This window comes from Canis lupus, chromosome 11 (genome assembly GCF_048164855.1).
Source record: "Canis lupus baileyi chromosome 11, mCanLup2.hap1, whole genome shotgun sequence".
Lineage (NCBI taxonomy): Eukaryota > Metazoa > Chordata > Mammalia > Carnivora > Canidae > Canis > Canis lupus.
This window is the reverse complement of record NC_132848.1, coordinates 43,036,740-43,064,581: the sequence shown is the minus strand read 5'-3', so window position 1 is coordinate 43,064,581 and position 27,842 is coordinate 43,036,740. Positions and strand designations below refer to the sequence as shown.

The following is a 27,842-nucleotide window of genomic DNA, read 5'->3' as shown; positions in this document are numbered from 1 at the left end:
TATAGTTCAGGACACAGGAATATTCCCAAGAAATATATATTTATTCTATCAGAAAATGAACTGAATTACTAATTGCAATTCATTTTAAGAAACTTATAAAACTAAAAATGTATGTCACTCAGAGGCCTGGTTTAGAAATTTTACTGTCTCAAATACTAGCACATAGTTCATGCGGATTCTAGCAACAGCTTTTTCAATTTGACAACCCAGTTGAAAAGAAGTGTTCTTAATCGAAAGGACATGGCACCACCAAGTGGCTCAAAGTGGTTTGTTTTTGTACCGGTAATTCCTATTCAGTAAAGAATGTGTAAAGATGAATTGTATGTCTTCCCCAGCTGCTAATGATGGCTAAATACGTACAGACTACTTCAAGGTAGACAAAGTATGAATGATGAGGAATTCCATCATATTCTGATTTATGAAGATCGCACTTCTCAATGAAAGATAACTGGCAAACTTCTATTAGAAGACAAATGCTTTCAAATTTTGAACAAATGTTAACCTTTTTTTTTTCCATCTCCCATACACATTAATTTTTATACTTTTTTAAAATTTATTTTTCTGCTCTGCATGTTGGTTGTTAAGTGCCTCGCTGAGGTACAGAGAGCCAAAGCAGCACAGTAAAGTTTGGGAATCTCTGGGGTAGCAATCAGTTTTTCTTGTAAGATGTCTCTTGTGTTTTCATTTCAGACTTTGTCCTACAACAGACACAATCTGACGACCGACACAAGTGAGCGACAAGCTAAAGAGATTCTGATCCGACGAAGGCACAGTTTGCGAGAAAGCATCAGGAAAGACAGCAGCTTGAACCACGAGCGCAGGGTAACTGGCGTTTGTTAACCATTTGTCTGCGGTGAGGAAGGCTTCCAGGAGTAGAGTCAGCAGCCATTCCAGAGGCTCTTGTGACCGGATGGCCACTGAGGGTTGATTCATAGGAATTCTGGGATGGAATTAATTGTAAAGTCTTTCCGGATGTTTCTACAACACCTATTGTGTCCGGGCACTGTTCTAGGCACTTGGTATATGTTGGTGAATGAAAGTGACCAAGATATCTTTGCTTGTAGAATTCATATCCTAGTGGGGAGAAGATGCCCAGCAATCGAGTAAATTATCTATTATGTTAGTAGGCAGGGAGTGCTGTGGAGAAAAACAGTGCTTGGAGGAGACTGGGGGTACAAGGAAGGGTCAAGTTACAAATTTAAACAGCATGGCTGGACCATGTTTCATCTGATGAGTCACGTTGGATCTTTCTGGTGAGAGGTTGTGGCCAGAAGATAGGCAAGCTGCAGGTACTAGAACTGCAAAATCACAGCAGTTGGGGGGTGTGAATGTTCACCTTCTCACTTGGTCCAAGGCATTGTCAACAAGATAAGGAAAATCATTTTTAAATGACATTACAATTGATTGACTTCACAGCAGTTATTGCATCTTAGTATTATTTTTGTGAGTATAACAGACATACAAGGTTGCATTAGTTTTAGGATTGCATCTCATTTTTAGTAATATTCTGTGTTGGTCATCAGAGACTAAAATGGTAATATGTAAACAGGTAGATTATCTTTTTTTTTTTTAAATGTGAACATGTGGCAGCCCTGATTAAAAGTTAAAGTATGACACAATTGAATTGTCAGCCAATTAGCTATGGTAACACTTTTCATTCTATCATTTCAAGACTTACTAAAGTAACTAAAAGTTAAATATGCTACATTTTTCATATATTTTCTTTCCATATGTATAGGTTCTACTTTTTTAGTAATACTCTTATTAATAGGTGTTTCCATAGCTTCTCTTTAAGAAGACTCAATGGTTTTCATTATTATTTCATTATTCTTATTTCTAACGGTCCCACTTTATTTTCATTTTCCTTAATACTGATTTTGGTTACATTTTAGATGAGATTTAGTTGTTTTAAGTGAAATAATTATTGCTCAGAACTTTATTCACCATCCCCACAGCCCCTCACACAGTAATTTTATAATAGAGAAGTACAATTTTAATTTTTAACATCAGGGTTTGATGTAAAATTTTAAATTTCTGATATACAGTAAATGACCTCTGCATAGTCTAAATAAGATTTTCCATGTTTTCCACAGGCTTCCACTTCAGCCTCTCGATATTTATCCTTACCAAAAAATACAAAGCTTCCAGAAAAGCTACAAAAGAAAAAGAATATTTCCAATACAGGTAATGATTTCAGTTGGAGCAGAATGAGTAAGTTTATTTCCTAATATTCATAAAGTAGAGAAATTTCCCCATTCTTTTTCTTCATTGAGGACAATGAGTTTAATAGTTTGCAAGCCTAAAATAATAATATGGTGACTTATTATTAGCATTATAAGCTTTTTGGATGGAGCTGCTGTACACATTATGAATGAGTTCATTATTTTCCATAATGATTCTATTTGATATAGCAAAAGCAAATGCTGTCACCTGTGGTTAGTGAGCAGGTAAACAGCAAGTTGTAAATTTGCAAAGGTGTATTTAAATTTTTGCAATTTCCATATATTTTCATAAAGGCAGCCATAAATTTTACTGCCTGAAATCATTAAGGCTTTGACATAAAGTCTCATATCTCTTTATTTAATGATAATCTTTGTGTAGACTCCAAGCCATCTACTGTGAACCCCAGAGGAAGTATGTTAGGTACCATGTTATTAAAATGTGGGATGTAACAATTACCTCCCCTACCCCTTTATTTTTGCTTGTTTATTTAATTAACCAAGAAGAGGAAAGTCAAATGACAGCTGGTGGTGATGACTGGTGAGATGAGAAATGAGAAGGGAGGCCTGAATGTTTAGAGCAGTGGGCCTTGTCTCCACCACATGTCCACCAGAACATTCTTTTTGCCCCAAGAATCTCAGCTCCCACCAGCTGTCCTACCCAGTTCTCTAGGACTTGAATTCTGATAACCAGCTAGTTCTGATCATGTATCTCCCCATTGTTTGGAGAGTGCATATTGGTACTACAGCCCTTTTATGAAAATATAAAGGAGATAAAGAAGGTTGTCTCTGAGATTCCAGATCAAGACAAGCATTTTTATAATAGCAGCCAAGTGCTGGTTTGCTTTCTGTGTGCCAGACACAGAGCTGAGCCCTCCTGGGATTGTTCTGATGGGGCAAGTGGGAACACAGCTGCCACCGCCAGGGCACCTCACTTTGATAGCCAGCTCCACCACTTATACTGTCTCTTGAACTTCAGTTACTCCACCTGTCAGATGGGTGACTATGAGGATTAAATAGGTTAATGAGTTTAACAGTGCTGAGGACAGTTGTCTGGCACAGTGAACTCTTCAGTGTGTGAACATTCAACATTAAGGGATGTCTTATGCCCAGGTTGGTGGGCTAGAGAGAGTGAGCCCTCTGACCCTGCGCTGCCCAATTCTCAGCAGGTGTTGGCCCCAATCATGCATTGCGAGTCATTTACAATCCCTTCTCTCTCAAACGCATGCCCATGTTGTCCTTCTTTTGCTCTGTGGTAGGTGGCAATAGCAGTGACTCAGACACAGATGTCGGGACCACCGTCCTCAATTTGCAGCCCCGAGCAAGGCGCTTCTTGCCAGAACAGTTCTCAAAGAAAGCCCCGCAGTCCTGTAAAATGGAATGGAAGAATGAGGTAGACGTTGATTTGGGACAGGGGCAGCCTTGTACCCCCGCAGCTCCCCACAGCAAAGAGGGGGGCACCCAGACCCCAGGCATGCTCCGGCAGCCCCTTCTCTCCAAAGGCCAGTTTGGCCCAGTGCAGGAAGACAGCGTGACTGAAGGTATCCGACCCAAGCCGCCACCCAGGCTGGTCCGGAGGGCATCGGAGCCTGGCAACCGGAAAGCACGATTTGGAAGTGAGAAGCCTTAATGGAAATGGCCAAAGCAGACCTGGGGTGACTGACCCAGCACCCCTGGCGTTGGTTACTCTTAAACCTGACACAACAGTGGGATCCATTTCATACCCTCTATGCATCTAAATCCTTTCTTTGGGTAGAAGAGTCATACCATTGATTTATGGGATGGATGCTTAACCCAAGAAGAGGAAAAATCAAAGAAAAAAAGCCCTATAAAATGCCTTTTATGACTTTTTGCTAGCAGTTGTATTCTTCACAAGCCTAAAGAAAGAAAATTGTGTGCCTTTATTGAACTTGAATGACAGAACTTGAAGTTTTTAACACACCTGTGCTGGTGAAAATTTTAATATATACATATATGCCTCACATTTTATTTATGAAAACCTATGGATATCTGTAATCAGTTTTTAAGCGAAGGGCGCTAAAAATACTCAACATCTCTCCAAGGTGTAAAGGGCAGCTCCCGGAGGATGGTGGGCCATCTGCTCAGAGTCAAGGTGTTTCCCCATCTTGAGCTGCTGACCACTTGGTAAAGGACGAGCGCAGCATGGAGCAGGGATTCTTGGTGAACTCAGGCTGGGGAGGGAGTCAGAACATCTAGGCAGATGAGGAGGCCTGGCTCCCATAGCGCAGATTCCCATAAATAATGAGTCTACTGGATTTAATTTATTTGTTACTGTACGTTTGAGGGTAACATATAGATTCCATCTCTTGTTTGTGTTTGAATGGTGCAAAGAGAAAGACTGTGTGGGTGACACGATGTGTGACAGACTTGGTGGCAGCTTTGGACGAAGTTCCAGCATGTGGGCCTCATGGTATATGCGGGGAGACACCTGCTTACATTTTGTTGGCAGGTTTTATATTGTGCAATACTGGGAAGAGGATGCAGGAGATTCCCTTTCATGCCCATCTATGACTACCGGCTTTAGAATTTTTCTTAGAACATTCTAGAACTTTGAATACAGGTCAGAAGCTCCAAGCAGACCATTTAGATAAACATAGTCCAATGTTTAATAAACTGGTGAGAGTTCAGGTTTTGAAATTTATTCAGGAAGTACTTTGGAGAATGTAGGAGTTCTTTTTTTTATTTTTTGCACTAGTCTGTAATTTGTTACTTCTCGCCCCTCAATAAAGTAGTGACAAGTTCTTCATATAAAAATGGATTCTACTCATCTGAGTACTTTTTAAAAGTACAACAGAAAGACAAGAAGTGGAATATAATCATTAAAGAGTAATATTTGAATTTTTGTCTCAAGCTGTAGATTTTATTGGCCTTTTTTTTTCCCCCTGAAAAACTCCTTAAAACTGGACTGGAATGAGACTCTAAATGTCTGGGTTTAAATATAAATGAGGCCACACGATAGTCTACTGAGAGCACATTAGAGGTGCAGCAAAGGATACAAATGACCATCAAATTGTTAGTAGGAAAACATGAATAAATTAAACAGGAAGATTCAGGACTCAGAAATCCCCAGCAGTGCTTCTCTTATCTCCCTCCTCTACCCCCACCAATGTGGAGAAATAAATCTTTTACCCTTTCTCTTATCTTCTACAGTCTTGGAATAGTGCTAAGATTGTTGGGTGTGAGGCAGAGGAAAAGATAAACATACAAGGTACAATTTCCTTCCCAAACTCTTCCACGTTGATAAGTGGAAAGCAGTATAGACACCCTTGAAAACTGTAAGCTTAGGATTCTGTGCCAAATATCTTAATTTTAACTGAAAATATTTATATTAAAAATATATATATTTCATCCGCTGAAAAGAAATTAAAGTCATTTTTAACTTAGAATTTTATTATAGGAATGTGATTCATCAAGAGATGAGATGTATATTTTTGAGAATGCCAAGAGTAAATTTTTAGAACTTAATGAAATCTGAAAAGAAAGGTTAAAGTAAAATGACCTTAAAAATAAAGTTCCTGATTTTTTTTCTGGTGTCCTAGAATACTGAATATTATAATAAGTCTAATTTTCTGGAACCGAAGGAGAAAATATGAAAATCTTTTTACATTTCTTGTTAAACAGGTATACCAAATTTAGCTTACACTGATTAAAAGTCAATAAAGAATCTGGTGGACATGGTGTAAATTTAAAAAAGCACTTATGTCATTATCAGTTTAACGTTTTTTGTATTTTTGAATGACAAAAGCAATGAAAAATAAATGTGACTTCATTTTGTTTTTTCTCCATACTTTTTTTCACATAAAATTATTAAGTTCTAGACACTACAGGAGAGCATATGAAACTCCTTAAATATTGAAACAGTCTCAATATTCTGTGGTAGAGACCCATCCCTGACCCTTTATAAATGACTCGCTAATGCAAGCAATACTTGATCCAACCAAAGTTCCAGGGTGACTATAGAATTTTGATGGGTCTTTGGTATTTAACAATTTTGACTTGAACTACCTGCAAGTGCAAAGTGTAGGCTTATTTCTTTACCTGTAATGCTAAGGGCTGATTTTGGGAACAGGCCAGTTAGCAAACAACTAGAAATTGACTCCAAAGCTCGATACTTTTAAAAAAATGTGCGTTTTGTGGATAAGACCCCAGGATATCTGGGACAAAATTCCCTTGGCTTTTACTAATTTTCGTGGTGGGTAAGGGGAATGTTTATTTATGTAAAAAACATAGAGAAGTTATTTATTACATGTCTCAGTATGTTTTCCATTTGTTGCACTACCCAAGTCATGTTTATGTTAAACCTGGCATTTTATAAACAAGTGTGAGAATTGTAATATTTTGTTAGTTCAAAGTTCACACTTGACTTTCTTCTCTGAAGAGTGATTAAAAAGATTTCTTTGTCTGGTTGAAGTAGCTATTGGCATTATCTGCCCAAGCCTGAACATTGTATGTTGATTCCCTTTGTCAAGATGAACAAGAAAGGCTTATGACTCAACTGTCTGATGATCTGAGATTTTGCGTGTGTGTGTGTGTGTGTATGTGTGTGCTTAACTTTTAGAGCAAAATGTGTAGCTTGCTGTTACTTTATATCCGACATTTTAACCAGGCCCTTTCTTCAGTCTACTTGTAAGGCAGTGAGAGCCCATTTGGGTAACTGATGCCTGGCTGTGACCACAGCTCTTTGTTCAAGAGAAATGACACCTCCCTTCAGAATTTTTTTCCAATGTCATTCACTCCACGTGGCTTGACATCCTTAAACGTGGTCACCCACTGCAGATGTGCAGACGAAGCACCCACATGATTAGTTTTGAACGTCTCTACTGTTGTAATGGTACATAGTTTTTTGATCCCTTTTGTCTTCTAACTTTCTACAATTTTTTTCCAAAGAAAATTCTATTTTACTACCTCTAAAAATAGTCGATAATGGTGGTCAGTTCTCTTACCTGTCCGGTCAGAGAAGAAGTGTTTCTATGTGTAGAGTTAATGTATCTACTGTAAATGGATTATCAAATTTTCAATCTGCAGAGCATATTGATGATTTTGAATGGCTCAGAACCTACTTCAGGGCTTTTATGTCACAGATGTTTCATGGGGATCTGTTATCCTTGTATTGTACGATATGGAAATGTCCCTCCATGAGATGGCCAGTAGACAGGATGCCAGACACATCGGCGGTGACTTTTCTGATTTTCACTACTGTAACAAAACACCCTGAATTAAATATGCAAATGTTTTTCTCCCTTTTCTTTTTTTATTTCACTGGGTCCTGTTATGTCATCAGTACATGTGGTAACAAAATTTGTAATTTAAATGAGGCTCTCTGCGTCCAGAGTTTGGATTGCCAAACAGAAATTTTATATATGTATACCGACAAAGAATTTTTCTTGGTTTCTGTGAAATGTACAAAAGTCTAAGTGTTAAATCAGTATGGAGTGGAAACATTTAATGGAATAAACATAAATGAAAATATTTAATCATTATGGATAATGCATCACAAGAAACCAGGACAGCCCCCAATTCCAATTTTTACATTTATATATCAAAACCATTCTCATTTGTGATAAAATTGGGGTCATATAGCTGGAATTAGTGAAAGGTAAGAATTTAAAAGTATTAAAAATTTCAGTTGCCTTAGCTTCAAATACACATAATATTTCAAACAGGGCTAACACTGTTACTGTGTTAAAGAAACTTAATGAAGATTATAACTGGTCCATTAATATTCTACATGTAAACGGACTATTGTAAAGGGTTCAAAGATAATGCATGCTCTGGAATATTAAGTGCTGCCTTCCCAAGCCAACTCAAGCAAGACAAATTAGATTATTTTCATCCACTGTCTTTACCAAATGGCTTTTAAACATTATGCAGGGTTCTGTACCAACACATCAAATTTTTAGGTTTTCACTAACACACAGTTTTTGGCACCTGCTCAAAACTGTTTACTGTATTTGCTACTATAAGTATCTGACTGTTGGGCAGCCAGTTTAAGTTCTTATCTTTAGCTGGAAGGTTATTTTGAATGTGCTACAACTTGGCATACTTGATTGTTTTGTTCATTCCAAAACGATGGCACAGTGAAGGTGCTTTGAAGGTGGCCAGGAGAAAATGCTCACCCTTAACCCTGTCATGACCGCCTGACACTGTCAGAAATTGGCTTCGTGATGCCTAGGCCTGTGTTTCAGCCTGCAGCACAGACCAAAGCAAGCCCAGGACATGTACCCATTCACGTGCCCTCAGACCCACAGGGGCCAGACTCCATAGTCAGCAGCAAATGCATTTATTATATCAGTTCATTCTGGATAGTTCATGTGGTTTTAGTTCCATTAGGAAAACTCAGGATAGGTTTAGGTGGGTCTAAGGTATCACACAATAAAATAATTTTCAGAAAAAAAAAATAGTAATTCTCAGTCTGGGGAAGCACCTGAGTTCCAGCGATTCAAAATGGAAGAGATCCTTTGATAAGCCCAAAGAAAGGTCATTTCCTATTCAGTGTTGTAAACTGCAACTATTAATAGGTATTTTAACTACTTTTTTCCCCCATAGTATATGCTTTTGAAAAAGGATTTTTATTTATCAGGATGTAGTATAGTTTAAATCAAGACTGATCAAAATACAATTTTTTATTCTAACAAGATCCCTATAGTCCACTTTTATGCTGTAATTTATGCTATATAATTACTGGTAGTAATTAATACCTCCTTCCTTAATGTTTATAATTATCTTTTCCCCTTGAGGAGCAGCACAAGCTGTTTAAGAGTATCCAATTCCAAATTAAAATCAGCATTATTTCTTACAATGTACTGAATCAGGAAAACAAAAATTGTCTATATTATCTTCATGCACACCTGTCTGTAAAGTGGTGCGTCTAGGCGATCTGGGAAAAATGAGAAATCTAAAGTAAAATAATGTTTTAAAATAAGTTGGTATTTGTGTACTTGATAAAAAATAAATCCTACTGATGAGATGTCATCTTAAAATGATTTGCTTGCCAAAGATGTGCAATAAATTTCAGATTATATAAACATTTGGCTTTAGCATATGGTTTGAAAAGCCAAGAGCATCTTCTTCTTACAAGAATGTGTTGTAAGCACAACTGAAGGTTAACATTTTCAAGTGCTTCTGGACTCTGACCTATCGTATACATCAGGATATAGCAATAGCTCCCAAAAACTACAATCAGAATAAATGATAGCACTTCATTATAACTTTAAAGGGATTGTATTGCTAAAGAAAATTATTACCATGTAACTAGCAAGTTCTTCAGGAAAAATAAAAATTTAGGACAGAAAACTGATTTTTTCAGTCCATTACCCTGTTCTGAGAAGAGCCACACTACATCATCCTGGCTAGAGCTGGTAACCTTATTTCAGAGACTCCTTAACGGCTAAGGTTTCCGGGGGAGAATAGGGCACCAGAATCACCATGCTGGCTTTTACAATACATTCCAAATAAAAAGTTATCCTCTCTAATCAGTTCCCAAATGCCTGAAATTTCCCCTAAGTGGATTGACTTCTCTCTCCCCACAGATGTCTAAATTTCTTAAAGAAGTGTCCTCAGGAAAAGGTGTCTTAATGATTTGAATATGCAGAGCACAAATTCCCATAAATGCCCACATTGTTCTCGGCCAGTTAACACAGGATAGGGCAGGATGTCTCAACACTCATCACCAGCTAACCTGATAGTGCCCAGGCCTTTCAGATTTTTGTGCCCTGATTCCCTTAGTGTGCATGACTTCTCCCTCACATTCCTTTTAGATTACTGCCCTCGAGGGATCTTTAACATAAAGTCCAACATTCTCCACCATGAATTCCTCTGTGGTTCCCCCTCACCTGTGAGAGTAAGAGCTCACTCCTGAGCATGGCACATGAGGCCCTTCATGATCTAACAACCCAGGGACTCTCAACGCTGGGGCACTTTGGAGTCTGGTTCTAGAGGTCTAGGGCAGGTGACTCTAATATGCAGCCAGAACCACTGATTTCAGCCCCTTCTGTTTATTGCAGGCATAACTCTTAACCCACCCGGCCTGGGCTTTGGCGTCTTGCACGTTACTGCCCTGGCTAGGCATTCTGATTTTTTTTTTTTTTAAGATTTTTTAATTTATTCATTTGTGAGACACACACACACAGAGAGAGAGAGAGAGAGAGAGAGAGACACAGAGAGAGGCAGAGACATACACAGAGGGAGAACCAGGCTCCATGCAGGGAGCCTGATGCAGGACTTGATCCTGGGACTCCAGGATCACACCCTGAGCGGAAGGCAGATGCTCACACGCTGAGCCACCCAGGTTTCCTGGCATTCTGACTTTTGCTCATCTGTCTAGACATGAGGGCAGAGGTATACCTTCCCTCTGTGGAGAAGGCCAAAGTCTTCTAGAACCCCAAACCCTGAGGCTGATTCACAGAACTTACCAATTGTGGCTAGCATAATGCTGAAAGAGTGCCATATCCTTCATAAACTTCTCAGTCAAGTTCAATGCCCCTAAAATAAGATTCCATATAATATTAAGTTGAACCAGGGACACCTTTTAAAAAAGGCAAAAAAAAAAAAAAAAATCCATTTCTCTTAACACTGAGGTAGTAACAAAGTCGGTTCTAAAAATCTACCTCACAGGGCACCCGGGTGGCTCAGCAGTTGAGCGTCTGCCTTCGGCTCAGGGCATAATCCCAGGTCTGGGGATCAAGTCCTACATCGGGCTCCCTGCGAGGAGCCCAATTCTTCCTCTGCCTATGTCTCTGCTTCTCTCTGTGTCTCTCATGAATAAATAAGTAAAATCTTTTTAAAAAATAGCAATTCCATGTGGCTCAACCTAAATACTTAGGAAATTATTACAGAAGCTTCCCAAGAACTCAAAAACAGAACACAAACTTTAGTTGAGCAGATTTAATTTCCCTGAGATAATATTCCATCAATTATACAAATACTGTCTATAGACCAGTGGTTTTCAAAGTTTACTGTGCATAAAAAGTATCTGGATATCTTCTGAGAATGGTTCCCAGCAGGTCTATTTGGGGTGTGAATGTCTGCATGTTTAACAAGCTCCAGGGAATGTGGACAATGTTGGTTCTGGAACTCACTTTTAAATATCCACACATCAGACTTTTTAAGGGGAACTACAGGCATACATCAGAGATATTGTGGGCTGGTTCTAGACCACCGCGATAAAGTAAATATTGCAATAACATGAGTCAAATAAATTTTTTGGCTTTCCAGCATACATAAAAATTATGTTTATACTATACTGGAGTCTATTTACAGTAGCATTATGTCTAAAAAACAATGTACATACCTAATGAAAAAGACTTTATTGCTAAAAAATGCCAACCATCAACTGACCTTTCAGCAGGTGGCAATCTTTTTGCTGGTGGAGGGTCTTTTCTCAGTGTTGATCAGGGTGGTGTGTGTTCAAGGTTGGGGTGGCTGTGGCAATTTTAAAAAATCAGACGGCAATGAAGTTTTCCACGTCGACTGACACTTCCTTTCACTTGAACACTTAGGGGCCACTATAGGTTGTTAACTGGCCTGCCTTCAATATTGTAGCGTCTGAAGAAATGGGAAGACCAAGAAGAGGGCAAGAGACGGGTGACCAGCCAGTCGGAACACATACATTTAAAGATTAAATTCACTATCTTATCTGGGTACGGTTCACGATGCCCCAAAACAATTATAGTAATGTCAAAGATCACTGATCACATATAACAATACCAAATATAATGAAAAAGTTTGAAATACTGTGACAATTACCAAAATGTGACATAGAGACACAAAGTGAGCAAATGCTGGTGGAAAAAATGGTGCCGATAAACCCCTTGACACAGGGTTGCTATGAACCTTTGACTGGTAAAAAACACAGTATCTGTGATGCATAATAAGATGAAGTGCAATAAAACGAGGTATGCCTGTATAATATTTATTTTTTTAAAAAGCCACATGAGTGTGGAGAATAATAAAAATGTTTCTCTACTCTCTATACTAAAATCAACCCTGGTTTTCAGTATTTCCACGTGTCTGATTAACTGTAAAGCCCTAATAAATTTATAGGCTTTATTTAACTTCAAAAATAAAGTGCTATGATTTGAAAAATTTAATAATGACTATATTAAGGAATGTCTAAGAAACCTGTCTACTTCTGAGTGCAGAGAAAAGATATAATCTTCAGAGAGATTCTATTTCATTGAATAAACCCATGATTACTTCTTGTCCTATAAGTCTAACCTCTATGATGATTTAATGTGCTCCTTAAGGGTCATGCCATTTTACATTATATTTTGGTTTCCTCAAAAGGACTTGGTGCTCGCATAAAAGTTCACAATTATGGCACTTAATAAAAGGTTAATATTTTCCTTGTAGCTGGACAGGAGAAAGGACAATCTTCAAACATCCGATTAATTCTTTATCATAAATACTTGGGTTTATCCCACACACAACTTCTAAAACTAGAGAAAAGATTTTTTTCCTGCTTTACATACAATACATTTACAATTATACATGTGTTAGGTTGAAAATAGGAATGATTTTCTAGTGGACCAATCAAAAAGAATGAAAGGAATGTGAACTCTGATAATTCACAGGAGGAAAAGTGAGGGGGCTTCAAAATAATTATCAACAGGTTACATCATCTAAGTAGCAAGAGCCTTACAAATGCTTCCTTGTGAGTTTGTGCTAAACTTCACTCTGGGCCTCTCAGCTGGACCCTGGGATGCTACTTTTGGAATGACTGTTGAGGCCTAGAAAAAGGCAAATCGAAACATTTCCCTGTAGATCAGTGTCGCTCTTTTATTCTCAGGTGTGATATGAAAATGAGAGAAAGAAATGACCTTCACCATACGACACTGTAGATTAGTCCCTCTGATGAGACTTCACTCTCTTACACTGCATGAGATGTTCATCCTAAAGGCATTCCTGTGCTGTCTTTTCCACTGGGCTCAACCACCATCCAATCAATGCAGCCCAACAGAGCATGGGCTTCTGGAAGCAGTTCAGGCCTGATATCCAGGGAGAACTGGCCACACTGACAACCTCAGCTCCTGGAAGAGCATGGGGCCTCCAAAGCTGTGGACACAGGGTAGAGGCCCCATGAACCTGTTTCTCCTATTATGGAGCGTGACTGCCACGAGCTGGGGAGGTGTAACACACTGCAATCACATAATTTTAATAGTTCAAACTGAGTTAGCTATACATAAACACAAACAAGTCTCTGGCTTTGACTTTAATCAAAACCAGCGTCTCTGAATGATCCTTTTTCTGTCTCCGTGAGAAAGTGCAAGGGTTGCTTATTAAATACAGGTTCCTGGGCTTCCCCTAGGCCCGCAGAATCAGTATCTGGGGGTGAGGCCGGCCATCTGATTTTCCCCCAGCTCACCAGGGGGAACCTTGTTATAACTTGAGAAAGTGACAAGCTCGTTTCAATATAGTGGCTTATTCAATCTCTAGGATTCTGATAGCAGAAAACCGCCCTCTTAGCTTATGCAACTTGACATGAAACCCGTGTCTCAGCAGATCATTTTATTAATGGGTTACCCTCCTTTTTACTTAGCAGGGGAGCCTATCATGGGTTATCCCAGCACATCTTCCTGTCCTGAAGCTGCTAGCATTTCCCCCTGGAAAACTTTAACCCCACTGGCCACATTCAAAGAGACTTCTAAATAATGTTTAATACCTTCTCCTTTGACAAGGCTCTGACTTCTGATGTGCCCGCAGGCTGGACCTTGGTGTCTATGAACCGAGCACATCCGCTGGGAGACCATAGGTCCTGGCCTCTGTCCCTTCCTCACGTCCTCCGAGTTGGCTTCCTCCATCCAGTTCCATTCTACTCACTTTTTAATTTGTCCCTCCCGCCGCCACGGTGGCGGGCTCTGTTCAGAGACATCAGGAAAATGGCCACGAGGGCCAGGGCGGCCCCGAGGCTGGGGGGCCCGCACGGGCTCACCTCCTGCGCGAGCCCCGAGAGGAGCGGGGCGACGATCCGGCCCACGGCCGTCACCGACTGCCCCACGCCGATGACCGTGCCGCCCGCCCGCGCCCCGCCGGCGGCCAGCTGCAGGTCGGTGACGCAGGTCCTGCCCACGGCCGTGGAGACGGCCAGCAGCGCGGTGCAGAGCGCGGCCAGGGCGGCCGAGCGGGCGGCGGCGTGCAGCAGCAGCAGCAGGCAGGTGAGCGCGCTCGAGCGCAGCAGGATGGCGCGCCCGTCGTGCCCGTACAGCCGCAGGAGCGGGCCCAGCGCCAGGCCGCCCAGGGCGCCCAGGGCGCTGCTGTAGCTGATGAGGCAGCCCGCCGCCCGCGGCCGCACCCCGAAGCGCTCCTCCAGGGCCAGCACGAAGTTACTGTAGTAGAGCATCACCGCCACGGCCATCAGCAGGCGCACTGCGAAGATGTCCCACATTTCGGAAAATACCAGGCTCTTCATGTCGCGCAGGGTGGACGCGACCTCCGCCCAGGGCGGCCGGGCAGGCCTGGTGCTGGCGGTGCTCTGGCGCGGGGTGGCTGGCTGCTGCTCGGGAGGGTCCGTCCTCCCCCAGGGGGCAGGGCTGTCACCGGCCGGCCGGCCTTGCTCCGTCCTGGAGAGCTTTGCTTCACGCCAGGGAAACAGCCAAACCAGACCTGGAAGATGGCAGAGGACCGGTCAAGGCAGGCTGCGTGCCCTGAATCCCACGGTGCCCCCGCGGGGGATGAGCAGTTATTTGCATGCGATTACCATTCTGTATTTTTGTATTAGTCCGTTTACTAATCTGTGTTTTCGAATCCACTGTTTAACTATTCCCACAGCCACTTCTACTCCATTTTTGATAGAACTCTGCTATTCGCCTCAAAAAAAAAAAAAAAATTCTACACCTACAAAATGTTCACTTTTTTCCTCTGCTCATGAGCCCATGATGGTTTCCTATATCATTTAATATTGAAATTCTCATGCTTTCTAATTCTCTGCGATCCACCATCTGCCTACCCATCCATCCACCAAACCATCCATTCACTACTTGTACTTTATTCCGAACACTTAATATTTATGCTTCCTAAATAGGACTATATTAACCAATAAGACAAGACCTATAAAAATCTCTGACCTCAAAGAATTTAACTCGAAAAAGGGATTTGGACAAGTAAAACACAGCAATTGGATTATAGGGTAAATGCTATGTTAGGGGAAGCACAGGGTGCTGTGAACACCCACCCTTGCCTTGTGGAGAAGAGAGGGGCAGCTGCACACTACTGACCTTCAGAAAGCACCTGCTTGGAACTGCCCCTGGTCAGGGCCACCATGTACTTTTGCAAGTCACAACTCATAATCTCCGGGGGTGCCATTCTCATGGACCATGATGCATGACCTTACAGAGCAGCTCAATTCCTATTCAGATAATCCCATCTCCACCCTTGGGACTGGCACATTCCTGCCTTGGTCGTTTTATTTATCCCATGCCATCCAAGTAGAATGACCTACTGCCAATCCATGCCCCCAAATTTCTTCAAACTGAATTCCAGCTTGCCATTCTAGGACATCTTTTCCAAACTCATCCTGCTGGATTTTTAGTCCTTCCACACTTATATTCAACTTAGACCAGGGGCCATTCAGACTGCTTTATGCTGTTTTCAGCAACCATATCTGTGTATGTTGTTTCTCCACAGTACAGGCAGACGATTCGCCAGGGACTAATTTGTGACAGAAAACTAACTACACGAGAATGCAGGCCTCGACTTTCTACCTCTTATCACCTTTAAAAGTGCCTCTGGACGCTTTACAGGATCTCAATAAAAATGTAAAAGGACTCGCTGGTGGACTGAGAGGAAGAGTATAATTAAAATAATAAAAATGATAGTGATGACAGCAACTGATGTTTAGTGAGAACTCAGCGTACTTAACGCAGTGGGGTGAACTCACATGTAAGATCTCCAACTCCCATCCTAGTAAGCCTGGGAGTGTTGTTGCCCTGTTTTATGGATGAATAGACTGAGGCAACTCGCCCAAAGCCCACGCTAAAGAGTGGTACAGCAGGATCTGAATCCATGTCTGCCAGACTCCAGAGTCTGAGTTTTTAACCAGGAAAACAGAAATCATGGACAAAAAAGATATAAAAGTCCTTTCCCAAGCAAAGTGGATGATCAGAGTGAGGATCTAAGAAGCTGAAGGTGGAAAAGGGATTGGGGAAAACAGTTGAAGGCATTTAAGGGAAAAAACGCAATATACTGTGTTCATTGCACTGGAAGGCCAAACCCCGGCGTGAGACCTGTCTGCTGGCCTGCCTCTGCTATTGCCTGCATCAGCTTGGCCTGCTGACCTCCACATTTCTTAAGAATGCACAAGAAATCCCTATTACTATTTTTAGCTATTGTGGTTGAGAACACTTGCAGCTGAACTATCCCTGACTGACCCAGATCCATTCACAGGCTTAGGTTAGGGCATGATACTAAGCAGCATCATTGCAGGAGAATCCAGAACAGAACTCCATCATCATAGTCTTCGTTTATACACTGACTTCTGACTTTGAGAGCTATCACATTCATCACATTCCTTCACGGGGGAAGGTACCTGGCCATACCAGCTGGTCATGTGCTTCAAGTATTTTATCTAGATTTACACTAATCCATTAGACCTCACCTCCTGGTTGAGGTCACAGGTTAAACTTCTGGTAGGAAATCATAAAGTTTTCCTATGAGGATTGACATTGAACTCCTGAACTCTGCTTCCTGAGTGTGATATCCTAGCTCAACATGGAATCCATCATTCACCCTGGAGCCTTGAATACAAAGACTGAAAAAGATGAAGTAGAGTAGACTCTCATTAAATTTAAGGAAAACCGAGTAACGTGAAACAATCCTCTTGTTTATAAAGTTGCTTATCTAAGGGTCAGCCAGGTACCAGTCTCTGGGCAAATTCATCCTTTTTGCTTTAGGCAACTGGCCGTGCTCATAGTCCAGTATGTATCCTTCTATTCATCAGATATTACTGAACATCAGCTTTATGCCTGGCCAGTTCTGGGTAGGAGTGACAACAGTGAGCAAATCTCTACCCTTATGGCATTTACTTTCTAATGGTAGGTGTGGAGAGATAGGGAGGAGAGAGGCGGAGAGAATATAAGCAAGAAAACAAATTGAGAGTAAAATTTGAGAAGTGCTATGAAGAAAATGCAGTAATTTTAAACAGAATCATCAGGAAAGGTCTTTCCAAGGAAGCAAATATTTGACACTTGAATGGTAAGAAAGACCCAGTAAAGATATGTGGGAAGAATGTTGTAGGTAAATGAAAAAGCAAATTGCAGTACCCATCTGTGGGAATAAGCCTGGCACATGTAAGGCTGACTAGGAAGCCAGTTGGCTGGAACACACAGGAGGCAGAGAGAGGGGCAGGGCCAGCCCACCACATGCCGTGTGAGACACAAACGTGCTTTAGCATGTTGGGGAGATATGGGCAGGTGGTCTGCAGCAGGGGAGGAGGTGGTCCAACTTTGAAAAATAAGTCTGCCTATTCTAAGGTGAAGGGGATGAAGAATACAGTTATCAGGATAAACACTGTGTGATGTACAGAATTGCTGGACCACTGTATTGTACACCTGAAACTAATATAGCAACGTGTATTACCTATCCTGGAACAACACCACCAAAAAGTCTGCCAATTTCAGGAACCATGAATTGTAAGGAGATAAAAGTAAAATAGGTAGGTTGGTCAGTAGGAGTGCATAAAACAAACGGTCTTCTTATGATGAAATGTCAACTTACCAGCATTGAGAAGGAAGACACAACAACAGATGAAGGCTGTCAGATAAAATCCACCATCTAACTCAGTAAGATATCCACCAACCATGGGACCCAAGATGAAGCCCACACTAGACGCTGCATTGAATTGTCCGATTACTAGCGGCCGTTCTTTCTCTGAAACCAGATCAGAAAGCAGAGCCCTTGAAATGGAGAGTGTATGTTTAAAAATACCTGCAAGGAGACAAGAAACATGCTTTGTAACAGTTTTTGGACCAAAAGAGTTGTGCATGTGATCTTGCATTTCATCTCTGTCACTGATAGAGTTCTGGTCTCCACTGAACCTCTAAAGTCTGCAGTTTCATCCTGCCATGACTGGACTCCTGGTCTAGCCTCACAGTCCTAGCTGACCACCTTATTCCTGGTAGCCACGCCCTGAGTCCTCTGCTTTCCCTCCTTCTACCAGCACATCCCAGTATCTCCAGTTTTCTGTTACCCAAGTGCAATTAATTCATGGTGGCTTCTACACAGAGATGTATCATTCTTTTTTCATTTGCTCAGTGAATAAACATTCACTGCACGTTTACTATATGTCCAGCATTAACCTTAACCCTGACCCTGAAGTTAATGCAAGGAGCAGAGAGCAAAATGGACACAAACATATGCTTCACAGAGTTTGTGAGTGTGCATGCACATGCGCATGTGTGTGCACGTATGTAAAGGTGATAACTGCTAGAGAGCACCAGGGCAGGGAAAGAAGGATAGGGAGTGAGTAAAAGTATAAAAATATGATGACTTGGTCATCTATACACTATCAACTGCCTTTCTACTAGCAAGAGGTTTGTGAATTGGTTAACTGAACAAACTGAAAGGTGGGATAAGAGATTTAAGTGTATGGAACAGCTTTATAGTCCTCATACTTCTGCTGATGTACTTGACTCGTCTGCACCCATACACCCATATGTTGAATACAGACTGATGGGTTCTGGTAGCATAGGTTGCCCACAGTGTTGATCAAAACATGGCAGGGACCCAATCAGCACTGCTGGTGGGTCAGCCTAAAGTGTTCTACTGGTTATGCAACACGGTGGCTTCCGGTGATCTCTGTGAAGTTAATACCACTCTGTATGTCACTCTGCCTGCATGCTGATCCTGGGTTCTATACCCAACTGTGTCTAAATATTAGAGCAGGCATTTGCCTGTAACCAGCCTCTTTGGGAAGCAAACTTATAAAGCTCTTTTGGAATTAGGCAGAAAGACTCTCTCTAGAGCTACTTCCTTAAATGTGAGATGATTCCTAAGAGGCCTGAGAGGAATCCTGTGATTATTTCTGAAATGATACCAATGTTGGGCTCACCTTACACACCCAAGGAAGGAGGAAGGTGAAGGTATCCTGTAAGCAATCCAGACTAGCTTCCTGTTACCTTTTAGAGGTTAGACTGGGGGACAGAGAAAGGAGGGGAAAACTATGTGTCTAATCCCTGTACTTCAACCTCCCTCCGGCTCATCTTCAAGATACAAGGACCTGAACCTACATGTGACATTGTACAGCACAACTCTGGCAAAGCTCCCCATGGCTCCCTAATATTCTTGGGCTAACTAAACATTGTAGAGGTTCCTGTAGCAAGAAAGAATTTTTATATATAGCTCTCCTGTTGGCCAAGAGTATGATGTATATGATAGAACCAGCACTACTCTAAGCAGGCTCATGTCATATTAAATAAAGATATTTTAATCTTCTCTATAAAATTCTACCTATTGTATACAGGATCTATTAACCTCATATATTTCTTTAGAATTATGAACAGCCTTACTGCTGAATGGTGGACCATATTATATTTATACATTGCAACCCAAACAAAGCATGTATAATAACTTCAACTTCAGATGCACATAGAGCAGCCTTTGGTTGGATTTTGTGTGGTAGGGGGGCAAGTTAGGATACTGCTCATATTTATTTTAAAGCATATTTTTTGAGTCAAAAGAAAGGCACAGCACAAATTTTGGAGGGGTGAACTCAAGACTTTGAGAGTAAGTATGTATGTCATAGAATTGGTGTGAAAAATCCCAAATAAGCTGATCATCAACTCTATGTTGATGAAAAGGACTTATTTTATGCTTTGTTCCTCTGGGACATTAGGTAAAAATGAGCAGCTTAATATTTATTTATTTATTTATTTATTTATTTATTTATTTATTTATCTTTATTTATTTATTTATTTATTTATTTATTTTTAAAGATTTTTATTTATTTATTCATGATAGTCACACAGAGAGAGACAGAGAGGCAGAGACACAGGCAGAGGGAGAAGCAGGCTCCATGCAGGGAGCCCGATGTAGGATTCGATCCCGGGTCTCCAGGATCGTGCCCTGGGCCAAAGGCAGGCGCCAAACCGCTGTGCCACCCAGGGATCTCTGAGCAGCTTAATATGGGCAGAGGTCCAGTGTTGCAAACTTGTCTACCAAGGCAGCAGTCTGTCACTGTTCTATTGAGTAAGGGGAGAAGGAAACACTGAAACTCCAGGGCTCTAACAGCTAAGAAAGGCAAAGAGAGAATAAAGAGCTTCCACAGGAACTGCCTATACGCCACAGTATGACAGCACTCACAAGCACTGTATCAAAGAATGGACAAAATAAAAGCTATTTTGAAAATGTCAGAAACATTCAAGATCAGTTTGGAAACAGAAACTGACCCATAAGTCACTACATCGTCATCCTAGTATTTCCCTCAAGCAACAGCTAGAGTTACAGAAGACTGTAGGAGAGCTACAGTAGGAAATTTCAATGTGAAGTCAGGAAGCCCAGTTTTAAAACTGTACACTTGACAAGGGAGAGAATAGTAAACATAGTGCTGGCCAAAGACTTTTTTTTTTTTTTTTTTTTGGCCAAAGACATTTAACAAATTCTTACTGATTGAATGTAGAGAGATCAATGGGAAGGAGACAGGTCTACACAGCAGCATAATGATTCACACTGACAGTGAGGGCTCCAGGCCCTGGGCCCTGTCATGTAGCTCTGTAGCTCCACACAAGTGAGCAGAGCCTGACTGATACTAAGTGCTCCATCAACAGCAGCAGCTGGTGTTCCAGTTATAATTGCTCTTGCCATTATTCTCTCTTTATATAACGTCTTATCAAGAAGGCACCAACAGAGGTGCCTGCGTGGCTCAGTTGGTTAAGCATCTGACTCCTGGCTTCAGCTCAGGTCATGGCCTCAGGGTCCTGGGATCAAGCCCTGAGTCAGGCTCCGTGCTCAGCATGGAGTCTGCTGGAAATTATCTCCCTCTCCCTCTGCTCCTCCCCAAGCTCACACCTGTTATCCCTCTCTAAAATAAATAAAATCTCAAAAAAAGAAAAAAAGAAGGCACTGACAAGTAAGACTCTCTCTTTATACATTTACATATAATTGATTTTTTTTTGAATGAAAAGGGCAAGAACTTACCCACAGGGATTCTAGCAAGGGCAAACAGGAACACATTGGTGGATGCTCCAAGAATCAGATAACCCAGGGCACTGAACAGAATGCACACCAGCAAGGAAGATCGTCTTCCAACCACATCACTCCAGCAGCCCTGAGGAAAGCAAGGAACACAGAAAGTCCTCGACTCACCACCTTTAACAACCACCACCATCTCCATCAGAGTAATCCCCCCCAGATGTTACCAAGACGTATTGCCAGATGGGAGACGACTTACCACCAATGTGCTGGAAAAGAGCTGCAAAATGCCATAGGAGGAGCCTACAAAAAACATCAGTAACATCAAGAAAATCATCAGGACCCACCACAAAAATGGATTAACTTGGTAACAACTGTATAGAAATTAACAGGAAAACATTAGGGGGAAACAGACCATTTTTAAAAATGATATTCCCTCCTCCCAACTTTTTTTCAGTTAGAAGAGTAAAGCAATACAATTTTTATTAAAAGACCTTCAAAATAAAATTGAAGGAAGCAGAAGAGAGACTTAAGGCAAGGGCTGCCCACTCTGTCCGAGAGGATCTCTCCCGCTTTATGAGGGTGTGGTCCCTCAATTGAGAAGACCCAACAGAGAGGACTCAGGGGAGTAGAAATTCAAATCTTCTAACAGTTCTACTAAGTCTTAAAATTTTTGTATTATCTTTTATGCCTCTAACATTCCAGTTTTATGAAATGCTTTAGTTTCATAAAGAACTGACAAAGTTTTACAGAGTATTTTTGCCTCCACTACATCAAATCACATGTCCCTTCTGCTCTTCATAAAAACCTTCATGCTGCTGTGTGGGCCAGTGTAACTCTACTTGCCATGGGAAACACAAATCATGGCATGGAGGACTTACCAAATACGGTGTATACAACTATCCCCAAACATTTGCTTATCCAGCTTGTGAATAATCAGTTGTTAGTCTTAACAATTTCTTGTTAATTAGCACAATCCTAAGCTCTGCTGTGTCCTCTTTGGTAAATAGTGACTTTCAGATGGAATTTTTATGCTGCACAGGTAGAGAAACCCTATCATCCATCCAAGACACCCTGGTGGTGGTGCAGGAAGCTTGCAACCAATTTGTCAAGGCTCATTCAAAGTCCCTTTGCAACAGGACTTGATTTCTGTGGATTACGTTTCTGGTTCCTGCAGGCTGCAGTCTGCACCTAGCCTTTAACATACACAGCCAACTCCTTGGAGAGGCTCAGTAAGTAACTGTAATATGATTGGTGGTGAGGGAAAGGGAATGATGCTAACCCTCAAAACCTCTGAACACAGGTAGTCTAGGAAAGGTGAATTACATTCGCTCCAGGGTAACATTTTGAAATATTCTAAAAATTCCTTTTATTCCACTTTCAGTTTACCTTTGGGTAATATTCAGCTATAAGACTCATTTGTTTTTAGGTGCTTAGTCCAGAAGATTGAAAATTCGGTGCTCTAAAAATGTGCAATATTAGCCACTTACCTACTATTCCAGCAACTGTTGGACTTGCTCCAAGAGACTTGACATGAAGGCTCAATAAAGGGACGACCATGCTGACACCAAACAAATCCTAAACAACAAAACATTGATTAATACAAATTAGAAACGGATGCTTAGGTGTTCCTAAAGTAGTAATGCTAACAAGACTGATTAAAAAAATAAAACCAGTATCTAAATTTTGAGCAAATAAGAAATCATAATTGCATCCTATAGTATGCTATACCCATTAGCTTAAAGTTATCAGAGAATCAAAATACAATTGTTTTATAATGGTTGCTACCTATAAAGACCTGATCACCCTGACCTAGAATCATTTCAATCTTAGCTTCCTTTAACTGATCCTTAATATTCAAGGAGGACGTGCTATAGAAGTGAATCAAATAGAAAAAGCAAAAAGTGTTTCTGTGTAATGAAGGGGGAAAGGAGGCAGGGATAATGCATATTTCGTGGCAAAGCAGCACTTGTTTCATAATATGAATGTCATCCTGGAATCAGGGAACGTGACTAAAAGGTGGTTTATAGCCTAATCAAGTACTATCTGAAAAGAAAGTCTCAGCAAAGCAGGAAGGAGAGAGAAGGATGGGGCAGTGGGGAAAGCCAATGTTCTGCAACTAAGTCAATGAAAGTGCAGGGGATTTGGGGTCAGAAAGACAGTTCTAAGTTCAAGCTCTATTACTTACTAAACATGTGAGCTTGCAAAGCTATTTAATGTCACCAAGCATCAGTGCTGTCATCTGTAAAGAATGGGGATAGTAACAGCTGTCTGGTAGAAATATGATGTACATTAAGAGATGTAATGGCTGTGAAAGGTCTAACACACAACAGAAGTTCAAACATATTTTCTTTTTTCTTCAGTCCTGGGGATAAGTACTGATCCTTTTTGCTAGGTATTCTGAGTTCACAGAAAGAATGAATTTTTCCTTTAAGTTTTGTTCTTATTCCTACTTCACTTGGTTACTTGCATTAAGTGCTTTAGAAGAAGGAAAACACAGTGCACACACAGTTTTCTTTATATTCAACTGGAATTCCTTTTTTTTTTTTTTAAATAAACCTGGTTAAACAGTAAGAAAGAAATGCACAAAAAATATTTTTTCTTTGGAACCACAATTAATCTTCTGCTTGCCCCTTTTCTTGGTGCTGTACATTCACCTAATTTTAGAAACACGAACCTCTATGCACTTTTCAGTGGCCTCTTTCCATGGTTACATCTTTGATGGCCATGTTTTTACTATCAAGTGTCCTTAAATAGCTCATAAATTTATATTATTAGAACTACAGCTTATTATATTGATTTTAAGGATTTTAGAACAACAGCTTATTATATTGATTTTAAGGGCTTTACATTTTTTTTGGGTCTAAGCCAATGTCTTTTGGGCTTTGCTGTCCGCTTTGTTTCATCAACTTGCTGATGTATGATACTTAAAAGACCCAAAATACATCAGTTACCTACTGAATTTTCTGGATCTTTCAGAAAAGGAATCATAATTGTCCAAAAAGATTTTTTTTCCAAAAAATTCCCAGTACCACTTGTCATGTAACATTCAAAAGGTTATTCTCCATAAAAGATAAGAGAGAAATAATTAAGTAGGCTGATATTTATGGAAGGTAATAAGAAAACAGACTCATAAGTAATAACTGCAGATCAGTATTATTTTAACACTTTATAGCCTGAAAAAAAAAATTATCTATTTCCAAGGGTGCGGGTGCTACTTCTTTCAGGAAGTTGTGTTCTAAAATTCTCTTCCCCTTTACTATAAAAGGCAACTCCTCTCTTCCTGTGAATCCACAGCCTCTTCAAAACCACTGGCTTTGAAAGCACTTTGAATGTGGCAACTGGTCATGTGCTTGTAACTGTTGAAAAAAGGAAATCAGGTGAGAGAGGACCCCTTAAATCTTTCATGGAACACTGACATCTCTCAACGAAAATTGGTGAATACGCTAAAAAGTTTTAGGATCTTTTTCAGGATAGGAACCCAATTATTTCTTGATTAGAAACTGCCTCCATAAAAATGAGTAAGAGTCCTGACTACAGCTGATGAAATAAAATACAAATCTTACCATGTGTCTGGAGGAAAGAAGGGATTGAAATCATAGATTTTAGCACCATCTTACAATGTTAACCAAAAAGGGCCTAGAGGGCCATCTTCATCTTCCTTCTTAAACAAATTAAAACCTAGAAGCCCAGATGAGAATTAAAAACAGAATACTTTGGTAAATGACTTCTTTAATCTTGTTCCCTTCCTCTCTTATTAATCCAAAACCATTTTCCCAAAAGTCTTAGGGGTCTTCACATCTCTAAATATATTTAAAGTAATAACTAAGTTACGCATAATATTCCTTAGATGTTTCCTAACAAAGAGCCATTAGATCCTTCAAGAATATCCAAAGCTGCACATATTTTAATAAAGCTTACAACATTTCCCATTAAAAAAAAAACCCTACTCTCTTAAACTTTTGGGAAATCTTACATTTTTCCCTGAACATATTAGAGACCTAGTAACTGTCTTGCACAAATTATTAAAATTTTACATCGGGCTTGCTAAATTAGACTCGCTGTGTGCACAGCACCTAGACAACATATGAGAAGCTCTGTATAGTCAAATCTATATCAGAAGGCCAACTTACAGTGAATGATCTGTGAATTTATTGAAAACATTCAAACTATTTTGAATTTTAGGTCATGTTGGTTTCTCTGAACTCCAATTTGGACTTTCCAGGTGAGGGCCCACCTTCTTTTTATCTGGCAGAACCAGACAAGTAGCACTGTCTGAGAGAGGGGAGCAGTAGCATATAGCCAGTCGCAGACCCTCCCAGAGGGTGGATGGCAGTCAGCTCCCTTCTGGAATTTCAAGAACCACTCACAATCAATAGTTTTGAATTGTGGGTGACTGGAATGGAAGGTGGAAGAGGTGTATCTACACCCTGAGACTGAACTAAGATTAAGGAATGCCAGGCTCTGAACTGGAAGCACTGGGCCTGGGGGTAGGGTAGGCAAGGTTAACGGCAGGCAGAGATTCTGTGTGAGGTGCTGCCCTCCTGAGTGCTCATGGTGCTGTTTACAGGGATTTGGAAAATGCTTTCATCATTGTCTTAACAATTATAACTCAACATCAAACCTTTGCAGACTGATGAACACCTTGCATTGGGAGACTGCCTCCCTGCTTCTCTCCTAGCTGAGCATGGATCAGTATCCAAACTCCAGTGAGGCTAACATACTGGGGAGCAGTAGTCTTCACCTGCATCTGGGCAGAAAACATCAATTCCTCTTTGCCGGGACCTAGTGCCTTTGGCAACTATTCAAAGCCTCAGGGGGCAGTCTTTGCCCAGTGACACTTAACCTGACCAGTCCCTTTTGTCCTCAAGATACAGTCTTAGTCTCCGCAAAGAAGAAATCCTACTGGGTCCTTGTCCCAGTTCTCTCCTAACCTGGACCAGCTTGCAACCAGGGTAACAGAACCGGGTCTAGACTTGAAGGAGAGGAGTGAGGAGTTGGATCTAGGGTTCCTGCATAGGCTCATGAACTACCAACACAAGCTTCCTAGTAATATTTTAAGTTCTTTCTGGCAGGGACTGTGTATTTCAGTGAATGGAGCTCCACAGACTCCATTACATTAAGGTTTTCAGAAATTCTATGAATAATAAATGGAGGGAGGTAGGGATGACTTCCCCTATCTCACACTCATCTTTTTAAGCTTTCCATTGTAGGTGGGAAATTCATAGTAACTGTTCTTACTGAACTAGAGCCCCCCGCCCCCCAAATCATGAAAAAAAAAAAAGTCTGCCTTTTCCAAAAAACAGTTTGTTGAAAGTCACTGTGGTTTGCATTTGTAAACATTCTAGCCTACCAGGAACCCTAATGAAATGCGCCTAAGTCTGCCCGAGCGGGGTCATCAACCCTGACCGGCCTGTGTATTCCGACCACACCTACAGACAGCACAAGAGCCAGGGCTCCCCAAACCTGCCCAGGAGCCCTGCCGTCCACCTGCGTGCTCTGTACGGTTCACAGGACCGAACGCCTGGGGTCACCCTTGAGCCGGGCTCAGTCACAGGACAGGCTGGTGCAGGGGGCTCTTAAAGGGCAGCGGGGGCAGAGGAGCTGCGGGCCGGGCCCGCGAGGGGCAATACAGCAATGATGTGGCCTGGTGCAGGGTGAAAGGGATTTGGGGGCAAAAAGCGGCTTAAAGGTTAAGAAGGCATCACCACGTAGATCGCAGGTTCTCAGCCCTGGCTGAGGTTTACATCCACCCGGGCTTCAGGAAAAAACAAACAAACAAACAAACAAACAAAAAAACCCCACGTCTCATCGGGTTCCGGGCTCCAGATGGAAGACGCCGTCGCCCTGCAGCCCAGCCCCAGCACTCACCAAGAAGCCCACCAGGTAAAGACACAGCAGGAAGCGGCGGGCTCCGACGGCACCGGGGCCGTCTGCCCGCGCCTCAGCCCCGGCCCCCGACTCCTGCCTCGGCATCTGGGCCGCCGGGGCCAGGCCGCCGCGACCCCCCGACTCCCAGGCGCCGGGTTGGGGGCGCGGCTCCCCGCGGCCGCTGCCGGGACCTCCCCCCGCGCGCCGGCCCCGCCCCGAGCGGAAGTGAGCTGTGTGCGCCTGCGCGGAGGGGCGCGGGGGCGGGGCGACGGCCCGGGGCGGCGGGCGCGGCGGGCCTCGGGGTGTGGGATGACGATCTTCCCCTTTTCCTCGGAGAGGAGTCGGCCTCTGGTATCGGAGGGCGGGAGGGAACGGCTGAGCTTCCCCATAGAATGTGGGGCCCGCGGCGACCCACAGACATAGACCGTCGTTGACCCTGAGTGACCTGGAGTGGGTGCCCGCGACCCCTTCAGACTTGGGTCTGCCTGTTGCAAAAAGGGGCGGAGATAAGGTGGACTAACCTCGGAGCGCCGTGAGCATCCTGCAGATGCATCCTGAGCCCGAGAGGTTCCGGTTCCCGGGACTCACAGTAGCAGGCACTCACGAAATCAA

General features: G+C 41.8%; 2 protein-coding genes across 8 annotated transcripts in view; one reads left to right on the top strand and one right to left on the bottom strand.

Moving 5' to 3' along the window:
• SLC9A2 (solute carrier family 9 member A2) overlaps positions 1-9,265 on the top strand; it is a 97,318-nt gene extending 88,053 nt beyond the window's left edge. For both annotated transcript variants that reach the window (XM_072844399.1, XM_072844400.1), the window contains 3 exons: positions 691-822; positions 2,094-2,184; positions 3,479-9,265. In XM_072844399.1, the coding sequence (XP_072700500.1) occupies positions 691-822; positions 2,094-2,184; positions 3,479-3,849 (594 nt within the window). In that variant the 3' untranslated portion in view covers positions 3,850-9,265. The remainder of the gene's footprint in view (positions 1-690; positions 823-2,093; positions 2,185-3,478) is intronic.
• Positions 20-27,421, bottom strand: MFSD9 (major facilitator superfamily domain containing 9). Of its 6 annotated transcripts, none has more exons than XR_012039470.1 (7): positions 27,231-27,421; positions 22,850-22,937; positions 21,619-21,662; positions 21,366-21,495; positions 17,949-18,158; positions 13,900-14,840; positions 20-3,587 (listed from the first exon to the last, which is right to left on the bottom strand). XR_012039470.1 is itself a non-coding variant. In XM_072844405.1 (7 exons), the coding sequence occupies exons 1-7, from the start codon at positions 27,333-27,335 to the stop codon at positions 11,769-11,771; spliced, it is 1,263 nt and encodes a 420-aa protein (XP_072700506.1). In that variant the 5' UTR covers positions 27,336-27,421; the 3' UTR covers positions 11,109-11,768. The 6 variants fall into 6 exon arrangements, 4 of the variants coding, with proteins under 4 accessions (XP_072700506.1, XP_072700503.1, XP_072700504.1 ...); XR_012039469.1 differs by lacking the exon at positions 20-3,587 and adding an exon at positions 11,109-11,783; XM_072844405.1 differs by lacking the exon at positions 20-3,587 and adding an exon at positions 11,109-11,783 and having other exon boundaries at positions 14,170-14,840.
• Between the last annotated feature and the right edge of the window lie 421 nt (positions 27,422-27,842).

Excerpts from the sequence above, each read along its gene's own strand:
- MFSD9 (XM_072844402.1), bottom strand. The coding sequence starts at position 27,335 with ATGCCGAGGCAGGAGTCGGGGGCCGGGGCTGAGGCGCGGGCAGACGGC. Across the intron at positions 22,938-27,230 it reads TTTACCTGGTGGGCTTCTTG|GATTTGTTTGGTGTCAGCAT; the intron begins GTGAGTGCTGGG and ends TTTGTTGTTTAG. Across the intron at positions 18,159-21,365 it reads CCTTGCTAGAATCCCTGTGG|GTATTTTTAAACATACACTC; the intron begins GTAAGTTCTTGC and ends GTCTCCTTGCAG.